The sequence below is a fragment of the Trichosurus vulpecula genome, chromosome 2, assembly GCF_011100635.1.
Source record: "Trichosurus vulpecula isolate mTriVul1 chromosome 2, mTriVul1.pri, whole genome shotgun sequence".
NCBI lineage: Eukaryota > Metazoa > Chordata > Mammalia > Diprotodontia > Phalangeridae > Trichosurus > Trichosurus vulpecula.
In genome coordinates this window covers 387,410,545-387,431,148 of record NC_050574.1, presented here as the reverse complement: position 1 = coordinate 387,431,148, position 20,604 = coordinate 387,410,545, and the positions used below count along the sequence as shown (strand labels likewise).

General features: G+C 37.7%; 1 protein-coding gene across 1 annotated transcript in view; it reads left to right on the top strand.

Moving 5' to 3' along the window:
- EIF5B (eukaryotic translation initiation factor 5B) overlaps positions 1 to 20,604 on the top strand; it is a 75,375-nt gene that overhangs the window by 47,214 nt on the left and 7,557 nt on the right. The window contains exons 7-19 of the mRNA XM_036745704.1: positions 2,276 to 2,374; positions 2,898 to 2,981; positions 4,474 to 4,548; positions 5,766 to 6,058; positions 10,951 to 11,058; positions 11,287 to 11,397; positions 12,372 to 12,439; positions 13,215 to 13,356; positions 16,544 to 16,675; positions 17,083 to 17,265; positions 17,414 to 17,575; positions 17,740 to 17,871; positions 18,464 to 18,595. Coding sequence (XP_036601599.1) covers positions 2,276 to 2,374; positions 2,898 to 2,981; positions 4,474 to 4,548; positions 5,766 to 6,058; positions 10,951 to 11,058; positions 11,287 to 11,397; positions 12,372 to 12,439; positions 13,215 to 13,356; positions 16,544 to 16,675; positions 17,083 to 17,265; positions 17,414 to 17,575; positions 17,740 to 17,871; positions 18,464 to 18,595 — 1,721 coding nt within the window. The remainder of the gene's footprint in view (positions 1 to 2,275; positions 2,375 to 2,897; positions 2,982 to 4,473; positions 4,549 to 5,765; positions 6,059 to 10,950; positions 11,059 to 11,286; positions 11,398 to 12,371; positions 12,440 to 13,214; positions 13,357 to 16,543; positions 16,676 to 17,082; positions 17,266 to 17,413; positions 17,576 to 17,739; positions 17,872 to 18,463; positions 18,596 to 20,604) is intronic.

The following is a 20,604-nucleotide window of genomic DNA, read 5'->3' as shown; positions in this document are numbered from 1 at the left end:
ATTTGGTCAAGTTTATAAGTTGCTTCTTCGTCTAGATTTGTGGAGTCTGGCATAGGAATGCTAAGGTGGTCTAAATTTAGTATCTTAATTTCCTGTGACTTTTTTACTGAAGTTTGCTTTTCTGCTAAGACCTTGATTGCTGTGCCATTTGATGCTTACATATTTAATAGTGACTTTACATTATTTTTGGTGCCTTTAATCACCGCATAGTTTCTCAGTTCTCTCTTAGTGTTTTATATATGTGGCTAATTGATTTATAAATCATCGTTGCAACTCTTGCTTTTCAAAATTTATGTTGTATAATAGGGTTTATTCCAGACTTAAAATTAAATTCATATGCTTTGACCTGTACTTTACATGTGTTAATTATAATTAACAAATTGTGGGTGTTTTGGTTTTTATACCTTGAGTTAATTCTTTTTATTGGTGAATCTGGCCCATTAACATTTATTGTAGAATTCTTATATTTATTTTTTCTCTCTTAGATCCTATTATATTCTTCTCTCATCCATGCAAGCTACTATACTGCTTATTCTATTAAACAGCTCAATTTTATTCCTGCCCACGCCATAAGCTTGATGAATAGTATCTTTATTATTATATGTTTATTATTTTGTGACAAAACAATCGCAACCATTCAACCTCTGCTCATACCAAAGACAAATCCAAAGATTCTATCTTTATGTGTTTAGTTTTTTCCTTTAAGTTTTTGCATTTATTTTTTCCTTATTTAAATAAGAATCTGATTTAGAAATTACTCCCACCCTCCTTCCTCAGATGTGGTATCTGTTTTAAAAGAAATATTACTTTCAGTGCTCCAGATGATTTTATTGATCCCTTTCAATGGATTTTTCACCCTCATGTCTAGTCTTTGGTTGTTGCTTTTAATAACTTAATAATAATAGTTACTTAGATTGTGTAAAGTTGATGCATCATATTAATATTGAGTTATCCTTTAGTTACATTCAATTCTGTATTTCCTTGCTTGAATTTCAACTGATTGATCAATTAGTATGCCAGAGGTTCCACCTAGTTTTTTCTTACTTCACCATCTTTTCCCAAACTTGCAGGACAGTCATGGGGTATGGGCTGTTTTCCTTTGCTTTTCAAAAAATGTAATTGTTTTCTCCTAGCCTCATTAAATAGTCTTAGGTTATTTAAATTGGTACTTGTAAACGTGTAAATTGCATCCTCCAGAGCAAGGGACTATCACTGGTCACTTGATATATACATTTTTGAGGAAAGTTTAAATAAAATTGGCTTTCTTCATCTGAACCTGAAGGCTCTTAATTTGTACTCTGCCCCCTCTATTTAAAAATTTTTGACAATTTTCTTGAGTGTTTTTTGTTTTTGTTTTTTTCTGAGCCACAAATCATTGGGTCACTGGGCTCTTAAATGCTACATCTTGGGTTTTGGTTTTTTTTTTTTTAAGAGATCTGAGATCTTCCAGTCTTATTAGTTTTAACTTTTACTCTGTTCCATCTCTGCGTATTTTATTTGCTCTGTTTCTGAGAGTCTACTGTTTCATTAAGATTTTCCATTATGTTACCTACTCTGTTTTCATACTTGTCTAATTTTAGAATTCATCTTATTTCCAGTTTTTCCTTCATATCTCTTACTCTGATTCTAAACTACTTTGGAAGTTCTTGTAGATGTATAGTTCTTGGTGTAATCCTTTTGTTGTGGAGATTTTACCTATTTTGTTTGTTTTCTTGTTGGCTTTCTTTCCCTTTTTGTAAAAGTTTCTTTCTCCTTTTTTCTTTTATGTTTCCTCTCCTTTTTATTTTCTTTGAGACATCATTGTTTTAAGGAGATCTGGGCTTGGTCATAAATATCTCAGGACTCTTTAAGTTGAGCTTTGTTTAGTTTCTCTAGTTTGCCAGTATTTGGGGTTTACTTATGGTGATGATTGTCCAACGTGGGGGGAAGGGGGTGCCGTTGTTTTTCATAGATTTTAATAGTGACAGTGAAGGCAATACCTCTACTTCCATTCTGGGTCAGTGGGTTTTTGGTGGGTCTTCTGTGTCATAAGTTGATGTCTTTTTTTTGTTGTTGTTTCTCCCACCTTTCCCTTTCTTTGTTCCTCATTTCTCTTTCTCTCATTTGTGTTTTTATTGTTGCCATAAGATATAATCTCTCCCCTCCCCCAATATATTAGGAAATTTTAACATGTAGAATTATATACTAAAGAATGAAAAGAAATGGAAAATCCTGGGGGAAAAAAGATTTTATCTGTCAAAAAGCTGCTATTTAATCTTGTCTTTTACCTTTTTAGGTGTTGAAGTGCCATCTAAAGATTCTTTGCCAAAGAAGAGGCCAATATATGAAGATAAAAAGAGGAAAAAACCACAGCCACAACAAGAAAATAAAGAAGGTTAGCATTTCGACTTCACAGCTTTGTCCACCTTCTATTTCTTGGCCTTATCTGAAGTTATAAACAGGTCCATTGTGACTTTCAGAGAGGAAACCGCTACTCCTTTAAAAAATAAAAAGTAATGCTTTGATTCTGTAATTCTTGATAATTTTCCATCATTGTCACCAACCAAGGCATTTTTATCTTTTTTGATCCTGTATCTTCCTTTTAGTATGGTCTTGTTAGCTGTGGTATTCCAAAATAAGTCATCTAGTGTATCATTAGAGACTGAAAGTACAAAAAGTAAAATTCTCATCCTTTGTCCCTTTTCTAACCTCAAGTTTCATCAACTATATATCAAGAAGGAAAAGTTTGAATAGGAATATATTGAATATGTTTTGTCATTAGAGTTCTGGTGCTTTTTACTTGACTCATATTTAGCAGTACTTTTCCAGTTGTAAGAGAAATTGATAGAAATGCCTTGTACCTTATTAGCTTTTTCAGTAAGTAAATATTTGTTTATTTTATTTCCTATTTTCATTAGAAACAATAGAAGTGAGTGTTCCAGTAGAAGTTACAGAACAAGCTATTCCAGAAAAAGAAGAGTCCCTGCCTCTTGTAGAACCAGGTCAGTAGCATGAGTGAGTAGTGGAGGGATCTCACTTATTGAATGATGAGGACTGACATTCCATAACACTTTGTTTCATCCCTGTTTAAAGAAAAAAAAAAAAAGACTTTGTATGTTTGGTAAAAGTCCCAGTTGTTTGCTTTTCTTCGTTTTTTCTGGTTTTCTGTGTATCTTTTATCTTCCAGTTTCACTGCACAAGGCATTAACATTCATCTGTTGATTCTTTTTGGATGCCTGAAATCTTGGTGGGGGGTGGGATAACTAATTTGAAAAGCCATGGAAATAATTTTGAAACCAAATTAATTGCAGCCTTTAAATGCTTTTAAAAGGAATTTTGAACTTTTTCAGGAGAGAATTTATTTGCAAGTCTTACTATTTTGAATTCAGTCCCCTAAATGGGAAAAATGTTTGAAATGTATAACCTAACATATAGCCATTTTTGAGAGGCTGCTGATAAAAATATTTTACCTTGTTGCAAACTTGGATATGCCCAGGATGTACTTTTGATCCGAGTAGAGAGGGAAAAGGGATGTACAAATTCATAACATTCATAATGAAGAGCACTCAGTTCCCTATCTTATCTGTATCCTTATCCACATCCCACATCTGTATCTATTTCCATATCCATTTCCATATCTTAGCTGAAAAGTACCTTACTTATCTTCACTAGAGTAGGGTATCATTAAGTGACCTAGCAGTGCATCCTTGGGGAAAGTTCTCTGGATGTGGGGTGTGAGGACTTGGGTTTAAATCATAGGCCTGGTCACTTCTGTGATTAACATCTTCTCTAAGTTTTAGCTTCCTTAACAGGAAAATGAGGGGGCTTAGACCCTGTGGTTCTAAATTTGCAATCCTAATAATAAAATCTTTTTGTATGAGTTTAGGAATTGAAAAGAAAGTCCATATTAAATTCTACAATTCCTTCAAAGTAAAACTTAGTGAATTTGTGTGTGATATTTGATGGCACAGAGTTCACAGTTCTAATAGTTGAGATTTTTTTTGTTGTTCAGTCAGTTTTTCAGGCAAGTCCAAGTCTCCGTTATCTTGTTTGGGGTTTTCTTGGCAAAAATACCACAGTGAGTTGCCATTTCCTTCTCCAGCTCATTTTCCAGATGAGGAAACTGAGGCAGTGAGGGTTAAATGACTTGCCCAGGGTCACACAGCTGATAAGTCAGGCTAGATTTGACTCAGGAAATATGTTACTTCCTGACTCTTTATCTGCTATACCACCTAGCTGTCCAGTTGAGATTTAATTATTTTGCTTACACTTTGAATAAGCATGCCTGTGCAAGAATATGGAATATCTTAATTGGAGAAAATTTGGAATTTTTATTAAATGTAAATTGTGAACAGTTTTGCTTTGTAGGTATTTTCCAAAGTTGCTTATATGTTTCGCTTTATTTTTGTCTTATATAGAACAAAAATTTAATTGTGTTAAAAAATCTCCATATGATTAAGTTTCTGCATATTCGGTTAAATTTTTAATTTACAGAAGAGGAAGAAGAAAGTGAAGATACTGGCTTGGATGATTGGGAAGCAATGGCTAGTGATGAGGAAAGAGAGAAAGGTAGGTTTTTAAAGTGCATGTTTCTAGGCTTAGATAAATTTATTAGTTTTTTATTTGTGTGTATGTGTGCACGTGTACATATGTATGCCCATCTATATCTCTCTGTTTATTGGCATTACTGAAAATACAATTCACAATTTTCCCTAGTAAAATGCTACTGCTCTGCTTTATGTGGGAGCGCAAATTGAAGCTGTTACTGTTGTTTGCTAGCAACATCTAACTTCTGAAGATGGTTGCATTTTTCTGTAGAAATCATGTAGTAAAGGGCGTAACCACTAGTTCTTAGCCCAGTCCATGAAAGACTATTAAGTCTAAAATCTACCTGTACTTAGAGTATATAATGCTTCCCCTGCCAGCTTGCCAGTGCCAATCAGAACTCCAAGTCGCTTCGCTGATGGTGGCCTGGGGCAAGGAACCTGATGAGTTATGACTGGGGTTCATAGTGTCATAGAATTTCAGAATAAAAAAGGGAAACTTTCTGGCCATCTCGTCAGAAATCTACCAGAACAGAATTCCTTCTTCAGGCCTTTCCTTGAACACCTCCACTGAGGATATATGCATTACCTTCCAAGGCAGTCTATGTTTACAAAGCTAGCTCTAATGATTGGGAAGTTATCTTAAATAAAGCCTAAATTTTCCTCTTTAAAACTTTTGCCTATTGATCCTAATTTTGCCCTCTGCAATTAAACGTAGCACAGCTAATCCCTTTTAACGCATGAAAACCTATTAAGGAACAGATTTATTGTTGTTGTTGTTTTTATAGGTGGTATGGTACTGGATGGAGATCTTAAGGGTGAATTGAGGATGAAAAATAGATCAGATATGTGAAAGAATGGGCAAATTAGGAAAACAGAATTGGGCATTTAGATCTATGCTCAGAGTATACTCTTTTCTTTCCTATGCCTCCTTGAAGCTGCCCTGAGATCAGGAGGAAAAAGAGTGGTTAGATGCCAGCTTTTTGGGTTGCCTCTTTGCCTTAACTGTATTTCATACCATCACTCTAGATCCCGCATTTTAAGATTGATAAGGAGTTAAGGTTTGCTAATTCTTAATTTGGTACTTTATTCTTTCTGTACCGTCTACCATTTAATAATCGATATATACGGCTTACTAGTTCTGGATGTTTTATTTTATTTTTGGATAATGAAATTACCTTTTAACTAGGAACTAAGTATTTCTAAATCATTTTTTTAATGACCAAAATAATTTTTTGACAGAAAGAAACACAGTGCACATTGAAGTAAAAGAAAACCCTGAAGAAGAAGAGGAAGAAGAGGAAGAAGAAGAGGAAGAGGAGGAGGAAGAGAGTGAGGATGATGAAGATGAAGGAGAAAGTGATGGAAGTGATGGTGATGATGAAGAAGATAAGGTTTCAGATGAAAAAGATACTGGGAAGTCATCAATAGATAAAAAACAAAGTAAAGAACTTAGCTCCGAATCTGAATATGACTCAGATGATGATCGAACTAAAGAAGAGCGTGCCTATGATAAAGCAAAAAGGAGGATTGAGGTATAATATCTCTTTCCTATTTACCCCTCCTCAGTGTCTGTGTCCCCTTTTCTGCTCAGAAGGGCATGCATGCTACTCCTTCTTTTGATAAAGGAGAATGACTTTTCTTTCATTACTTAGAGTTCTTGTTCAAGGCCAGGTGACTTTATATATTTGGTATTACTGTTTTTTACAGGACTTTGCTTTCTTCCCAGCTATGTTGAAAAAAATCATCCCATATTTGAGGCTGATCAGTTACTACTGCTGGATAACCTCCTTTAACTTAAGCATTTTGACTTTGTTAGAGGAGCAGGACTCTATCCCTCCTCCCCCCTCAACCCCCCAGCTCCCCAATAATCTGGTAATACTGTTGCAAGATTTTTTAAAAATTCTTTTAAAAATTTCCTCATTGACTTTAATTGATAATCCAAAGTCATTCTGAAAGCATGCCTCCAAAATGTTTGGTTCTGTAAGTATTGTTTATGGATTTATATTTGCTGTATAAAATTTAATGGAAGGTTGGGAGGGGAGATCGATACTGTTTCAGAAAAGGGCATTTGTGGACCACCTTTCTCTGATACATTTATATCATGCAAAAAGCTATGAGCAAAGATACTAAGAGCACTTTGATATTATAGCAAGTACCCAGATTTACCTAACACATTACTTTGTGTTCAGCTATCTGGAACCAAGCAACATAAGTGTAGTCTGTTTTCCACATGGTCACCCTTCATTTATGGGAATAAAGCTTCAGTGTCACCCTTTTTCTCCAGGCCGATCCTCATTGTATGGTCTGGTTATGATCATGGTCATCTGATTTCTCTCCTTAACCCGCACTGGTACATGGACATTGAAGTGGTTTTGTTTTGTTTTACTTTATTTTGGTATCTTTCTAAACTAAGTCTCTAGACTTTAGATAAAAGTTTACTTTTCTCCAGAACCGGGTAAATAGATCATTCTCTTTAGAAGGGACCATATGTCTTATAATTTCTGCAGCTTAGCCAGTATCTGTCTCATTCTGTCTTCTGCTCTCTTTCTCTCTTGCTGTTTCTTTCTTTCTCTGTCTTGTTCTTTGTCCTTGCTTTTCCTCCCTCTCTCTCCTTACTCTCTCCCTATTTCTCCCTTTCTCCCAGCTCTTTCTAGCAATGTTCGAGAGGAGATAGTAGCTAATATAGTAGTTGTGATTTGGCTTGTCTAACACCTGTTGCTTTCTGTCTTCGTATTTTCTCTAGCTCTTTTCAGGTAGTGCTACATAATAAATACTTAGCAGACCCTTTAATTACCTGTTTGTCAAGTTCCTGTTACAAAGTTACTGTACAGACATGGACAGAAAGCATGAGCATACTAATCTTCCCTGACTCCTCAATAGCCACCAGCATTTTTCAGATATTCCCTATCTTAATAATACTTTCTGTCTATGGAGACATAGAGCTTATACACCATATGACATATGCTTGACAGCAGTTTGTCATCTGGATCCTCATGTTGGAAAATGCATCTATTATAAACAAGAGGAACTCTAATGAAAGCCATGGGAGGGTTTTTGCATAGAATAATCATCCAGAAGTCATGGCTTTGCTGCTTCTTTGTCTCAAAGTAATATGCTTACATTTTTAAAAAAATTCGTTTAGAATTATGTAACTTCTCTATCTTTGCATTGATGGTGTAAGGCCTAGGATTTGGTTACCTATCTATTTTGAAGTTATTATGGAATATGGAGTAAGACGTTGGTCTAACGTTAATTACTGCCAAATAGCTTTCCGGTTTTGCCTGCAGTTCTTGTTAGGCACATTCTCCCCAAGTAATTTATGTTCTCAGGTTTTGCTGTACAAAAAGCCTAAAGAAGGGTTATAGGCTTGATATTTCAGAAAATGGAGGAAAGAATGAAAGAAGAACTTTGAATTTCTTCCTGCAAGAGGATTTCATTAGAGAAGAATTTATTAGAAGAAAAGGGAGGCAAAGCCTTGACCTCACAGGAAAAGAAAAGGGGACCAAAGGCAGCTGGAATGGTACTGAGAACTCTTTATGAGTTTTACACAGCAGTGAGGCAATTTGGTTTAGGCTACACTTAGAAGTATTGCAGGCCGCAATGTGTAGGCTACATGTTTTGCATCTTGGCTTAAACTACCCAACAGGACCAACGGGCTAGATCTAAGGTAAATTTTGAGTTAAGAAGAGATGTGTAGGTTGTACAGGATCTGCACATAATAAGATTATTTTGTCTCAAGTAAAATCGAGACAAAAGGCTGACCTTTACTTAACCTATAGATGGAAAGTTGTAAAAAAAAAAATGGGAAAGAATCAGCTGAAGTAGCTTTTACAGCTATGAGTAAAGGAAAGAATTCATAATCAAACAAGAGATGGAGGCATTCCCCCCAAAACCCCATATTTTTTATTATATGAAACTGAAAGTCTTTTGCACGAACAAAATCAAAATTATTGCAGCTCTTATAAGAAGAGAAGATACCAGTTTGAGGAACAATCTGTGCATCATACAGCTCTCAATAAAGGCTTGATATGCAGGATATGTAGAGGGAACTAATATGTAAGACAAAGAGCCATTTACCAATGGGTGGACTTCAGATCAGAACAGATAATTCCCATCAGAAGAACTGAATAATGCTAACCATAAGAACATTGCTGTTCATTGCTACTAACAATTTGTGGATTTTTTGACAGAAATGCAGATCAAAGTCAGTTCGAGGTTTCACTTTATAATTAGGAATTTGATAAAGATGACAGAGGATATTAATAGGCAGTGCTGGTTGCACTGCTTGAAGATAGCCACACTTAATACACTGTAATTATATATATATATCAATGGAATTGGTGAATTAGTCCAAACATTCTAAAAAATTACTTCAAATTATTTCAGTTACTCAGTAAGCATTTCTTAATTGCCTGCTGTTGTAAATGCTGAAGAAAGGCAAAAGAAGACAGTCCCTGATATCAGGGATCTCATAGTCCAATGGGAGAGTCAGTATGCAAACAAATATAATCAAACTATGAACAGGGTAAATGGGAAATAATTAATAGAATTCATAGGAATTAGGAAAGGCTTTCTCTAGGCAACGGAATTTTAGCTGAAACCTGAAGGAAGCCGGAGAAGCCAGTAAGAGGTGAGGGAAAGTGTTCATGTATGAACAGCCTGAGAAAATGCCACTGTAGGGAGATGGGCATATCTTGTTCGTGGATTGAAAAGTATGGGGGGGGGGGGGGGGGCAGTGATAAGGTGTAAGAAAACGGGAAAGGTAGGGGGCCCAGGTTATGAAGGGCTTTGAATGCTAAATACACTGTTTTGTTTTTTATCCTGTAAGTGATATCATTCTGCTGGTGTTTATTGAATATGGGGGCAGGAAGGTCAGATTGGAACTTCAGGAAGATCCTTTTAGCGGCTGAATGGAATAGAGACTGTAGTAAGAAGACATTTGTGGCTGGCAGACCACTTTAATATTAGCAGCCTATTGGCAATAGTCCAGGCTTGAGATGATGAGGACTTGCTGCAGGACGGGGGCAGTATTAAGAGACAGGGAGGTATTCTGAAGGTGAAATCAGCACCCTCGGCAGCAGATTGGATGTGGGTGGTGAGAGAGAGTGACAAGTAGGGGATGACACCTAGGTTTCAGGTTTGTGGGCCAGGGAGGGTTATGTCGGCCCTTAATCACAATAGAGAAGTTTGGAGGGAGACATTCTTAGGTTTTTTGTTGGAGAGGGAAAGGCAAGGCAATTGCGGGTAAGTGACTTGTCCAAGATCGTGCAGCTAGTAAATGTGTCAGGTGTCTGAGGCTGGATTTGAACGCAGGTCCTCCTGACTCCAGGGCCGGTGTTCTTCTCACCGTGCCACCTAGCTGCCCCGAGACATTCTTAGTTTTGGAGATGTTGAGATTGAATATGTGTACAGGACATCCAGTTTGAGGTGTCCACGGGACAGTTGAAGATGCAAGATTGAAGGACAGCAGAGAGGTTAGGGCTGAATAAATAGATTTGAGAATTGTCAGCATAAAGATGATAAATCTTTTTATGGTGCTGAGATCACCAAAGGAAGTTGTGTAGAGGGAGAAGAGGGCCCCAGAAAGAACCCTGGTTGGTGGGTGTGACCTAGATAAAGATCCAGGAAAGGATATTGAGGAGTGGTCAGACCAGAGAGGAGGACTGCCCTGGAGTTTCTGAGCTTCTTCCTTTGGGCCACCTCGCAAGCAGACCTTTCCAGAATCTTATTACTGAAGGTTTACTGCTATACACAGTGATAAAAAGATATGTACACACACAGGTAACACTTTCAGTCACTAGTCAGTGGAGGGACTTTGTGCAAGGAGACACAGTAATGTTCAGAATCTGAGAAATGAAATCTGTGATACCAATTTTTATCTGTAGTATTTGGGTGGAGATTTGGATTCTGGTCCCAGCACTGTCACAAACTGCATGGTCTTAGCAAAGTCCCTTAATTTCTCTTGGCCACACTGTCCTCCCTTCCTTAATAAGGTTTTGGCTAGGTGTTCTCTAGGATCTTATCTGGCTAAAGTTGGATAGTGGTGAAAGTTTTAACCTTAAGTCTTTGCTTTCCTTCAAATCTGCCCTAGCTGGTACTTCATCCAACTTTTACTGACCTTTTCCTCCACTTCCTGCTGCCCCTCCACCTCCCAGAGTAAAATTGGTCTCTTCTTTCTCAAATTATTCATGGTATTTTTCCTGGACTTCTCTTTCTCACTTTCCCTCTTAGGTTTTGGAGCACTCATGTTTTCTCCATTTTTTTTGTGCACATCTTTTTTCTCTTCTTTTAGATTATAAGGCCTTTGAGGGCAAACTGTATTTCAAAGCTGTCTTTGTGATCCAGTACCTAGCATGGTGTCTTATACATAATATATTTTGTTGAATTAAATTGAAATATTTAATTTTATTTCTTTCTGTCTTAGAAACGGAGACTTGAAAATAGCAAAAATGTAAATACAGAAAAACTAAGAGCCCCTGTTATCTGTGTACTAGGACACGTAGATACAGGAAAGACTAAAATTTTAGATAAGGTAAGAAAATATTTTGTGAACAGTGCTTTTAAATTTTTAATTAGAGACACTGTTAATTTTACTACTTCGTTTCTACGCTGCTATTGTTTGCATTGTTAAAAATGTAAATGAATTATTCTTAGAAGTGATTAAGAATTAAATTGTTTAAAAAATGTTCCTCATACTCCACTATTTTTCTTATTTTCATTAGTTTTTGAATGCTTATTTGTATTTACCATTTTCTCCTAGCTTCGTCATACTCATGTACAAGATGGTGAAGCAGGTGGTATTACTCAGCAAATTGGGGCCACTAATGTTCCCCTTGAAGCTATTAATGAACAGACCAAGATGGTGAGGAATGTAAGTATGGGGGGGAGGGGGGCTTTGTAGTTTAGGTTGTAGTCTTCAGAAGGTAGATGATACTTTTTAGATTTGATCTAAAATTCTGAGTTTCATTTTTATGTATGTGATAGTGTGTATGCTATATTCTCCATGTAAAAAGGAATGTGAATGCAAGTATTTAGATGCAGTTATGTTCTGTAATTCACATTAAGTTAGAATTAGTCTAGCCTGACTCCCTTATGTAATCAAGGAAATTTGTATGCATTCTGAGGCATTTTTGTCAATATCCTATATTGAAAATATTTGAATTTGCACAAATACATGAAATGAATTTTCCATAGCTTTTGAAAACTGTTTATAGCAGTGGGTAATACGATCTTTTGATTGCTGTTTGTTTATATACCTACTTACAAGGAAAACTAAATAGTGTTGTGATGTGTAAATAACATAGGCCCAGGTATTTTCTTTACTTTGTCAAATTTGAGGTTGTTATGATAATGTTGATATGTATGGCTTGGAAGGATGTAGCCAGAATTTTAGAATCCCTTTAAAATTGGACTATATAAATTTCAAACTGCTTGAATGTCCCTTTGATGATTCAGCTTTTTAGGCATAGTAGAACTTAGGTTTCACTCTATGATAAGTTAATTCTAGTTACAGAGTAACTGAACCTTTTATGGTATATTTAACAAAAGGTTTTTCATCGTTGTATTTCTGTAACACACATACTCTGTGTGTGCACATATGTGCGAGTGTGTGTGCACGTGCATTACCTGTTTTCTGTATTTCAAAAATAAATCTGGAGTTTACATAGTTATTTAATCAGCTCTTTTGTTTTAGAGTAAATTAAATGGAAAAAAAGGACTCTTGAGAGTTGATGGCAGTGTAGTTAACTTATAAATTGATGGATCACTTTTAGTGAGGTTCTAACTCCTTGAAGTATTGTGTTTGTGCTCCTTGTATATTTGTTTTGTCTTATTTCCTAATGTTAGTTTGACAGAGAGAACATAAAGATTCCTGGGATGCTTATAATTGATACACCAGGCCACGAGTCTTTCAGGTAAGAACAAACTTAAAGCTCTCAGTTTTTACCCTCAAGTGAAGTTCTCTTCAGCTCTTTTCTTCTAATCCATCGTCAGTTTGGCTTTTGTTAATTTGTGATGTATTGTCATATTTATAGGTTTTCTAAATTGAATATATACATACAGATTGATAAAGGAAATAATACTATAGGTGGTGAGATTTTTTTTTATTCTACTTTAATTTGGAATATTCATCACTTTTGCTGTATGGAAAGTAGACATGACTGGCCTCAGTAGGATAGCTTCTAGTGCTCATCCCAAGAACCAGACCGATGGTGCACTTTCTCTAGTCTTTTGTTTATATTCCTTGAAATCTGTTAGTGAAATTGGCGGATGTATGAAAAGAGTTGACTCTAGGTCTCATTTCACTCACATAGTGTATAATTCATCTCATTTTGATCAGATATCACACATTAAGGTTACTGGCATGTTTGTACCCCATTTTCCACTTAGTTCTGTTAATATTGATGATACTGAGAGGGATAAAAGAATTCCGAAGCAGTGAACTCCCAAGAGCACTGAGTTTAAAGTCGGGATCTGTGCTTTAGTCCTTTCTCAGCTGCTGTGGTTTTGGGCAAGTTGGTTAATGTTTTTGAGCGTTAGATTCCTTCTTTATAAAAGGAAACATTTAAACCACATGGCCTTACGGCCTTGTCCAGCTTTAGATACATGATCCTGCAATCTGAGTTAAGTTGGAGAGTCTTTGTTTAGCTTCTCATTTATACCTTTTTTTCCCCTCTTCTTTTTTAATAGTAATCTTAGGAACAGAGGGAGCTCACTGTGTGATATTGCCATTCTAGTTGTTGATATCATGCATGGTTTGGAGCCACAGACAATTGAATCTATCAACCTACTGAAATCTAAAAAGTGTCCCTTCATTGTAGCACTCAATAAGGTAAGCTGTCTCTTTGGAAAGTGTGTGTGTGCGTGTGTGTGTGGAGAGCAGGAACATGTATGTCAAGGATTGTGATATAGTTGTGTGTTAAAATGAGTTGCATTTATAGTCGTTGTTCTCGAACTCTGTAAAAATTGTTTTGGTTCACGATCTAAGTGCATGAAAGGCTGTTTTCTCTGTATTTTTAGCATATAAAAATTAAAAAGCTTGTCTGTGTATGTGTGTGTATAATGTTGCTAGAGGTGACTTCATTTCTTTTAAGTTACTTTGATCCATGTCAGTTATATTACTATTGCTAGCCTTCTTAAGACAGGATTGTGTTTGGATCTCGCTGTTTTCTTAGCTTTGAACAAGGCGGGGAGGAGTTACAAGGAAAGGCTCATATCTGGAGAAGGTTGTGTTTGGTGCTTTATTCTTGCTTATTCGGTTTTTTTTTTTTTTTTAATCTGTATGTTTCCTCAGGCACTTGTGGCCTTTTGAATGCAGGGCACTATATTAATTAAGAAGTTTTACCTTCTTAGTAATATAGTCTCTATCCCAATTTCAGTGACATCTATTTATAATAATGCTGATCTAGAAGTTTCACATTCAAGACCTAAATTTATAAGTAGGCATTTTACTCTGTATAATTAAGTTGAAGAAGACAGGATTTGAACTTTTGTTTGGCCAAATTTAGGACAGCTAGGTGGTAACAGTGGTTAGGGTACAGGCCCAGAATCAGAAAGAACTGACTTCAAATTTGGCCTCAGACACTTATTAGCTGTGTGTCACTTAACTCTGTTTGCCTCAGTTTCCTCATCTGTAAAGTGAACTAGAGAAGGAAATAGCAAACCACTCTAGTATCTTTGCCACGAGGAGTTGGACACGACTGAAGTGACTCAATAACGATTGGCCACATTTGTATGACCAATTCTATAAGTATTAAGCACCTACTTGTTGCTTAGTGTGGTGCCATAGGCGTGTTGAAGGAATATAACAGTTTCTCTGCACTAGAGAAACTTATAATCAACCTAGTTGATAATATTTAGACACAACAAATCGGGAATGATTAAAAAAACTCAACTAAATGCAGTCAGCCTGTCGGTATACACTTTTTAAGTGGCTACTTTATGCTAAGCACTAGGGATATACAGAAAGGCAATAGATAGTCCCTGCCCCAAAGGAACTCACAGTCTAATGAGAAGAGGACAGCACATTATAAGCTGGGAGGTGGGGATGCAGGGAGGAAAGGCCTACTAGAAGGCCTTCAGCTCGGTGTGTAATGAGGTAGCTGCACTGGTTGGCCTCCTTAAGTCAGGGATCTAGGAGCAGCTCTTAAATTTCCACCCTCTACCATCTCCAGTTGGGGTCCCTGGGCCAAAGAGGTATGGAGAAGGTTGTTAGTTTCATAGCTTATAATAAGCCAGGATGGGAAGAGATGAAGTATGTTGTTAAACATGTGCTAGTGTATAACATTAGACCGCTTTGATATTATGTCATCTCATGTAGTACTTGGAGGGATATGAATATACTCCTGTACTGCTACTGATCTTTTTAAGATAAGTTTAAAGTGATGTCTTATTTTCTAAACATATTCACTGTAATTCTCTCAGTGTCCCCTTCCAGTGAGCTATCCTATATAATAAATATAACATTTTTAAAAGATTTTTTTTTTACTTCTTTTTGGGGGGATGGAATCAGGGATAGTTTTTTTTTATTTTTATCATTTTTATTTAATATTTTAGTTTTCAATACTGATTTCCACAAGATTTTGAGTTACAAATTTTCTCCCCATTTCTACCCTTCTCCCCATTCCAAGATGGCATATATGCTGATTGCCCCATTCCCTAGTCAGCCCTCCTTTCACCCTACTTCCCCCCCATCCCCATCCCCTTTCCCCTTACTTTCTTATAGGGCAGGATAGATTTCTATGCCCCATTCCCTATGTATCTTGTTTCCCAGCTGCATACAAAAACAACTTTTTTTTTTGAGCATCTGCTTTTAGAACTTTGAGCTCCAAATTCTCTCCCCTCTTCCCTTCCCATCTACCTCTCCCTAAGAAGGCAAGCAATTCAACATAGGTCATACATGTATCATTATGTAAAACACTTCCACAATACTCATGTTGTAAAAGGCTAACTGTATTTCCTTCCATCCTATCCTGTCTCCCTTTATTCAGTTTTCTTTTTTGACCCTGCCCTTTTTCATAGGTGTTTGCTTTTGATTATCTCCTCCCCCATCTGCCCTCCCTTCTATCATCCCCCTTTTTTTATCCCCTTCCCCTTACTTTCCTGTGGAGTAAGATACCCAATTCAGTATGTATGTTATTCCCCCTCCTCAAGTCAAATCCAATGAGAGCAAGATTCACTCATTCATTCCCCCTCACTTGCCCCCTTTTCCCTTCCAAAAGAACTGCTTTTTCTTGCCACTTAAAAAGATTTTTTTAAAAAGGAAAAATAAGAGGAAAAAAATTCATATAACTAATCTACATTTAAAAAGTCTGAAAATGTCTTCTGTATGCAGATCTTGTGGATCTCTCACCTCTGCATAAAGGTGGAATAAAGTGTGTCTTCTCATAAGTCTTTGAACCATACTGCTGCTTCTTAATTTTACAGCATTCATTTTGTGTGTGTGTGTGTCCGTCCATTTTTTTTGTTGTAGTCATTGTATATATTGTTTTCTTGCCTCTGTACTTCACTTTGCATTAGTCCATGTAGATCTTTTCATGTTTCTTTTTTCGTCACATTGTTTTCTTATAGCACAGTCATATTCCACTGCCATTCTGTCTTTTGTCCCATCGTGTTTTAAAGTCTCTACCAGATTGCAAGATTATTGAGAGCAGGAATTATGTAATTTTCCATTGTTCTTGTATTTGCTGTCCATAGCACAGTTCTTGCACACATTTTTAGGGTCAGTCTTTTTATCTCTCCACTCACCAATTAGTAGTGCCAGCCAGACTCTGTTGTAGACAGGATTATCTCCAAGGAATTGTAGTTGGTGGTCATCACCACCAGCAGTCACCTCATTCTGACAAGTTTTATTGATGTCGCCTACGCAGTACTGCCCACCAGAGCACTGGGTCCACTTTGTGCCATGAGGAGGCCCAGACTTTGTCATATTAGATATACTTAATCACACGAATGCATTGAACATATTGTGTTTCTCAACATAAATGTTAGAAATGTTACTAGTGATGAAACTTTTCTAGATCGATAGATTGTACGATTGGAAAAAGAGCCCGGATTCTGATGTGGCGGCAACTTTAAAGAAACAGAAGAAGAACACCAAGGATGAGTTTGAGGAGCGGGCAAAGGCCATCATTGTGGAGTTTGCACAGCAGGTTAGCTCCTCCTTCTTCAGATAAGGCAATGAAATGCGGTTTTCTAAAATATAGATGAAATAGCATTTTTGTTTTCTTAATTCCCTTTTCTGGCCAGTTTCAGGGAGCTGCATCCAGCAGACGTCATTTCACCCTCTGTAGGCTTTTTTTAATTTTGAAAGCTTGAATTGAGGTGGAAAAGAGGCCATCTAAGTTCCCTGTCTGCAACTTAGCATTGCTCTTCAAGGGAGATTTTGAGCAAATGGTGATGGGGTTGTGACTCAGTATTTGCAGTTATTATTTGTCAGCTTCTAGATAGTCTGTTCTTTTTAAATATTTGTTGTTGTCCAAACACACACACGCACGCACGCACGCACGCGCGGTCTGGCATTTTCTCAGTGATTTTGCTTTTGCCTTTGATTCACCAGGGCCTGAATGCTGCTTTGTTCTATGAGAATAAGGATCCTCGTACTTTTGTTTCCTTGGTACCTACCTCGGCTCACACTGGAGACGGCATGGGAAGTCTGATAGCACTTCTTGTTGAATTAACTCAGACTATGCTGAGCAAGAGGCTGGCGCAGTGTGAAGAACTAAGGGCTCAGGTCATGGAGGTAAATAGCAGTTTAGAAATGCTTTTGCTTTCCAGGAGACCTCTTCAATGGGGACTTTGTATCATTGTGTTTACCTCTTTGTACTTTAATGTACAAGTTGAATAGTGGCATGTAGCTTGTTCGCTTAAATACTATCTATCTTTTCTAGGTTAAAGCACTTCCTGGCATGGGTACCACAATAGATGTAATATTGATAAATGGACGTCTAAAGGAAGGAGATACGATTATTGTTCCTGGAGTGGAGGGTCCCATTGTAACCCAGATTAGAGGCCTTCTGTTACCTCCTCCCATGAAAGAACTGCGAGTAAAGGTGGATAGTTCCAAAGACTGGGGCTTTACTCTATTAACTTTAGAAATGTCACCATTGACATTTGCCATCCTAAGTGCCTTATCACTATAGGACTATAGGAGGGAGGAGGGGAGATTGCAGTATAATCTTCACTAAATATTTTACACATTTTTTTGTCTCTTCAGAACCAATATGAAAAGCATAAAGAAGTAGAAGCTGCTCAAGGTGTAAAGATTCTTGGAAAAGACCTGGAGAAAACCTTAGCTGGTTTGCCACTGCTAGTGGCTCATAAAGAGGATGAAGTCCCGGTTCTGAAAGTAGGAATTAAAATTTTTTTTTTTACACAGATAAGCATACCTGGTTGTAGCAAAGAATACAGAGTCATGGCCTCTTAAGAAAGAATTTAAATATTTTTGGCCATTGGTGCTTTTAAAATGCCTCCGTCATTCACAAATTAAAATTTCTTTTTCACACAAAATTTTTGTTGTTTCCTCAGGGACATAGCTCGAGTTGTAACTGAAATGGAGAGATTTCCTGTTTTTTCTGAAGTTTTTTATGTGTGTGGGGGGGTAGTTATAATGGTATGCCTTCATAGCTGCAATCTCCTTTTTGACTCAGCCCTGCTATAAACAGTAGGACAGTTAGAATGTCCATCTTACAGACAGGAAGCTTCATGTACAGGTGATGGCGACAGGTCTTGAGCACAGATCTCCTGATCCTTGAGCATCCTGCTTTCTGCTGTGCAGTGAACCTTTCAGAGCTTTGTTAGTAATTTGAAATAAGGAATACTCTACCTAGAGGAGTAAGAATATACGACAGAGTGGGTTGGTTTGTTTGATATTTTGTTTATATTGTTATTTAATTGGGAGAGAGATCATTTGAACCTTGTTTTCATGTTTTCTTTTCAAGGATGAGTTGATTCATGAATTAAAGCAAACACTGAATGCTATCAAATTAGAAGAAAAAGGTGTCTATGTTCAGGCTTCCACGTTGGGCTCTTTGGAGGCATTACTTGAATTTTTAAAAACTTCAGAAGTACCAGTAAGTAATGATACCCAACTTAATATTAATTAAATGACTCGTTTGTCCACAACTAACACGCTTCTGTTCTTACTCTTCCCATCTCAAGGATTTTCTGACCACAACTTAATTCCCATCCTCTTCAACCTAATCTCCTACTTTTCAGCTACCCAAAGCTTCCATTGTGCTCTCTGGGATGTCAGTTCTATTAAGAAACTAGATTTGATTTTAAGACCCTCAGCCTTGTATTATTCCTAGCAGCTGCTTTACTTGTCCTGTTGAATTAAGCTGAAGAAAATCATGAAAATGTCGCCTGGCTTCACTGCAGATTTCTGTGATAACCTCAGCTGCTCCAAGGCAGTCGTTTTATAGCTCCCTCCTCAACTTGCCATCCCACTCTCCCCAGGGGCTCTTTCAGACCATCCCATCATCCCTCCTCAAAACTCCAGATGCTCTAAGCTGAGAGGGTGGCCTTATATTTCACCGAAAATGAGGCTTTGCTCTCAGAGCCCTCTTTTCTCATCAGGATGCCTTCTGCCACTTTTCTGTCTCATAGGAGGGAGGTGGCCCTTCTTGTTGCCACAGCTAACCCCTCTATCTGCATAGGATCCCATTCTATCTTGCTTTGCACCCTCTCATAAATATCTACACTCTTCCTGTCTTCTGCCTGTAAAGCATGCCTGGATCTCCCTCATCCTCAAAAAACCTTCATTTCATCAGTCCCCGATAGTGGTGGTCCTGTGCCTCGTGTCCTATTGTGACTAATAGAAACAGCTGTCTACACCCAGCACCTCCCCATCCTGTCTACAGTGTTTCTCACACAACACTAAAGTCAGGTCAGACTTCTACACCCAATTCAAGTGAAGGTTATTTACTAATGACCTTTTCATCTCTAAATCCATTGGCCTTTTCTCAGATCTTCTTCTTGACCTCTGTAGCCTTTGGCATGGTCTGTTTCCCTTTTTTTCTTGATATGTGCTTTTCTCTAGGACTCTGTGACCCTGCTCTCTCCTGGGTCTCCTATCTGGCTGACTCTTCCTTCTCAGGCTCTTTGAGCTCAACCTTCTTCAGGTCATCCCTGTGAACCTTGGATGTCCACCAGGGTTCTCTCCTCTCTTCTTCCTCTGCGCTACTTTACTTCACAATCTCTTCAGCTCCTCTCTTCTTGCAGGTGATCCTATCTCCTGGCTTCCATTCTCACATCTCCAGCTGAATATTGGACATCTCGAACTAGATGTCCTATCAATACCCTAAATTCATCATGTTCTAAATGGAGCCTGTTACGTTTTCCCCTAAACGTCCTCTCTTCCTAACTTCCATATTAGTGTACTGTACCCTGCTGTAGAGGGCACCACCATCCTTCCCATTACTTTGAGTGCCCGCAACCTAGGTGTCCTCCTTGATTCTTTACTTACTCATCCTTCAGCCAATCATATACCCAGCCCTGTCTAGTCTGCCTTTGCAATCGCAGCGTCTCTCATATACACGCCCTTGTCTCCTCTGACCCTCCCCTCTGTAGTGCACTCCCTCATCACTACCTGCCTGGACTGTGGGAGTAGCTTGCTGGCTGTTGTCCTTGCATCGTTTCTCCCTGCTTCTGTCTATTATTCACTAAGCTGTCAAAGTGATTCTCCACTCCAGAGGTTCCTTATTACCTGCATGATCAAATAGAAATCATCTGTTTGCCCTTTAAAATCCTTCATGACTTTCCCCTGTCTTAGCTTTTGTCTTTTTATCCCCTTTTCCTCCTCCATGTACTCTAATCCAGTGACACTAGCCTTCCTTACATTCGGCGTTCGTTGCCTAGTTCTTGGCATTTTTACTGGCTATCTCCCCTCTGTGGAACTCTTCCTCATCTCTGCTTCCTCACTTCCCTGTCTTCTGTCCAATCTGAACTAAAATCCCAGCTTCTGCAAGAAGCCTTAGCTCTCCCTGAATGCCAATGCCTTCTCTCTGTTAGCTCCAACTTGTCCTGTGTGTATCTTATTTGTAACTTTTTTTTTTGTTTGTTTTTGCATGTTGGCACTCTC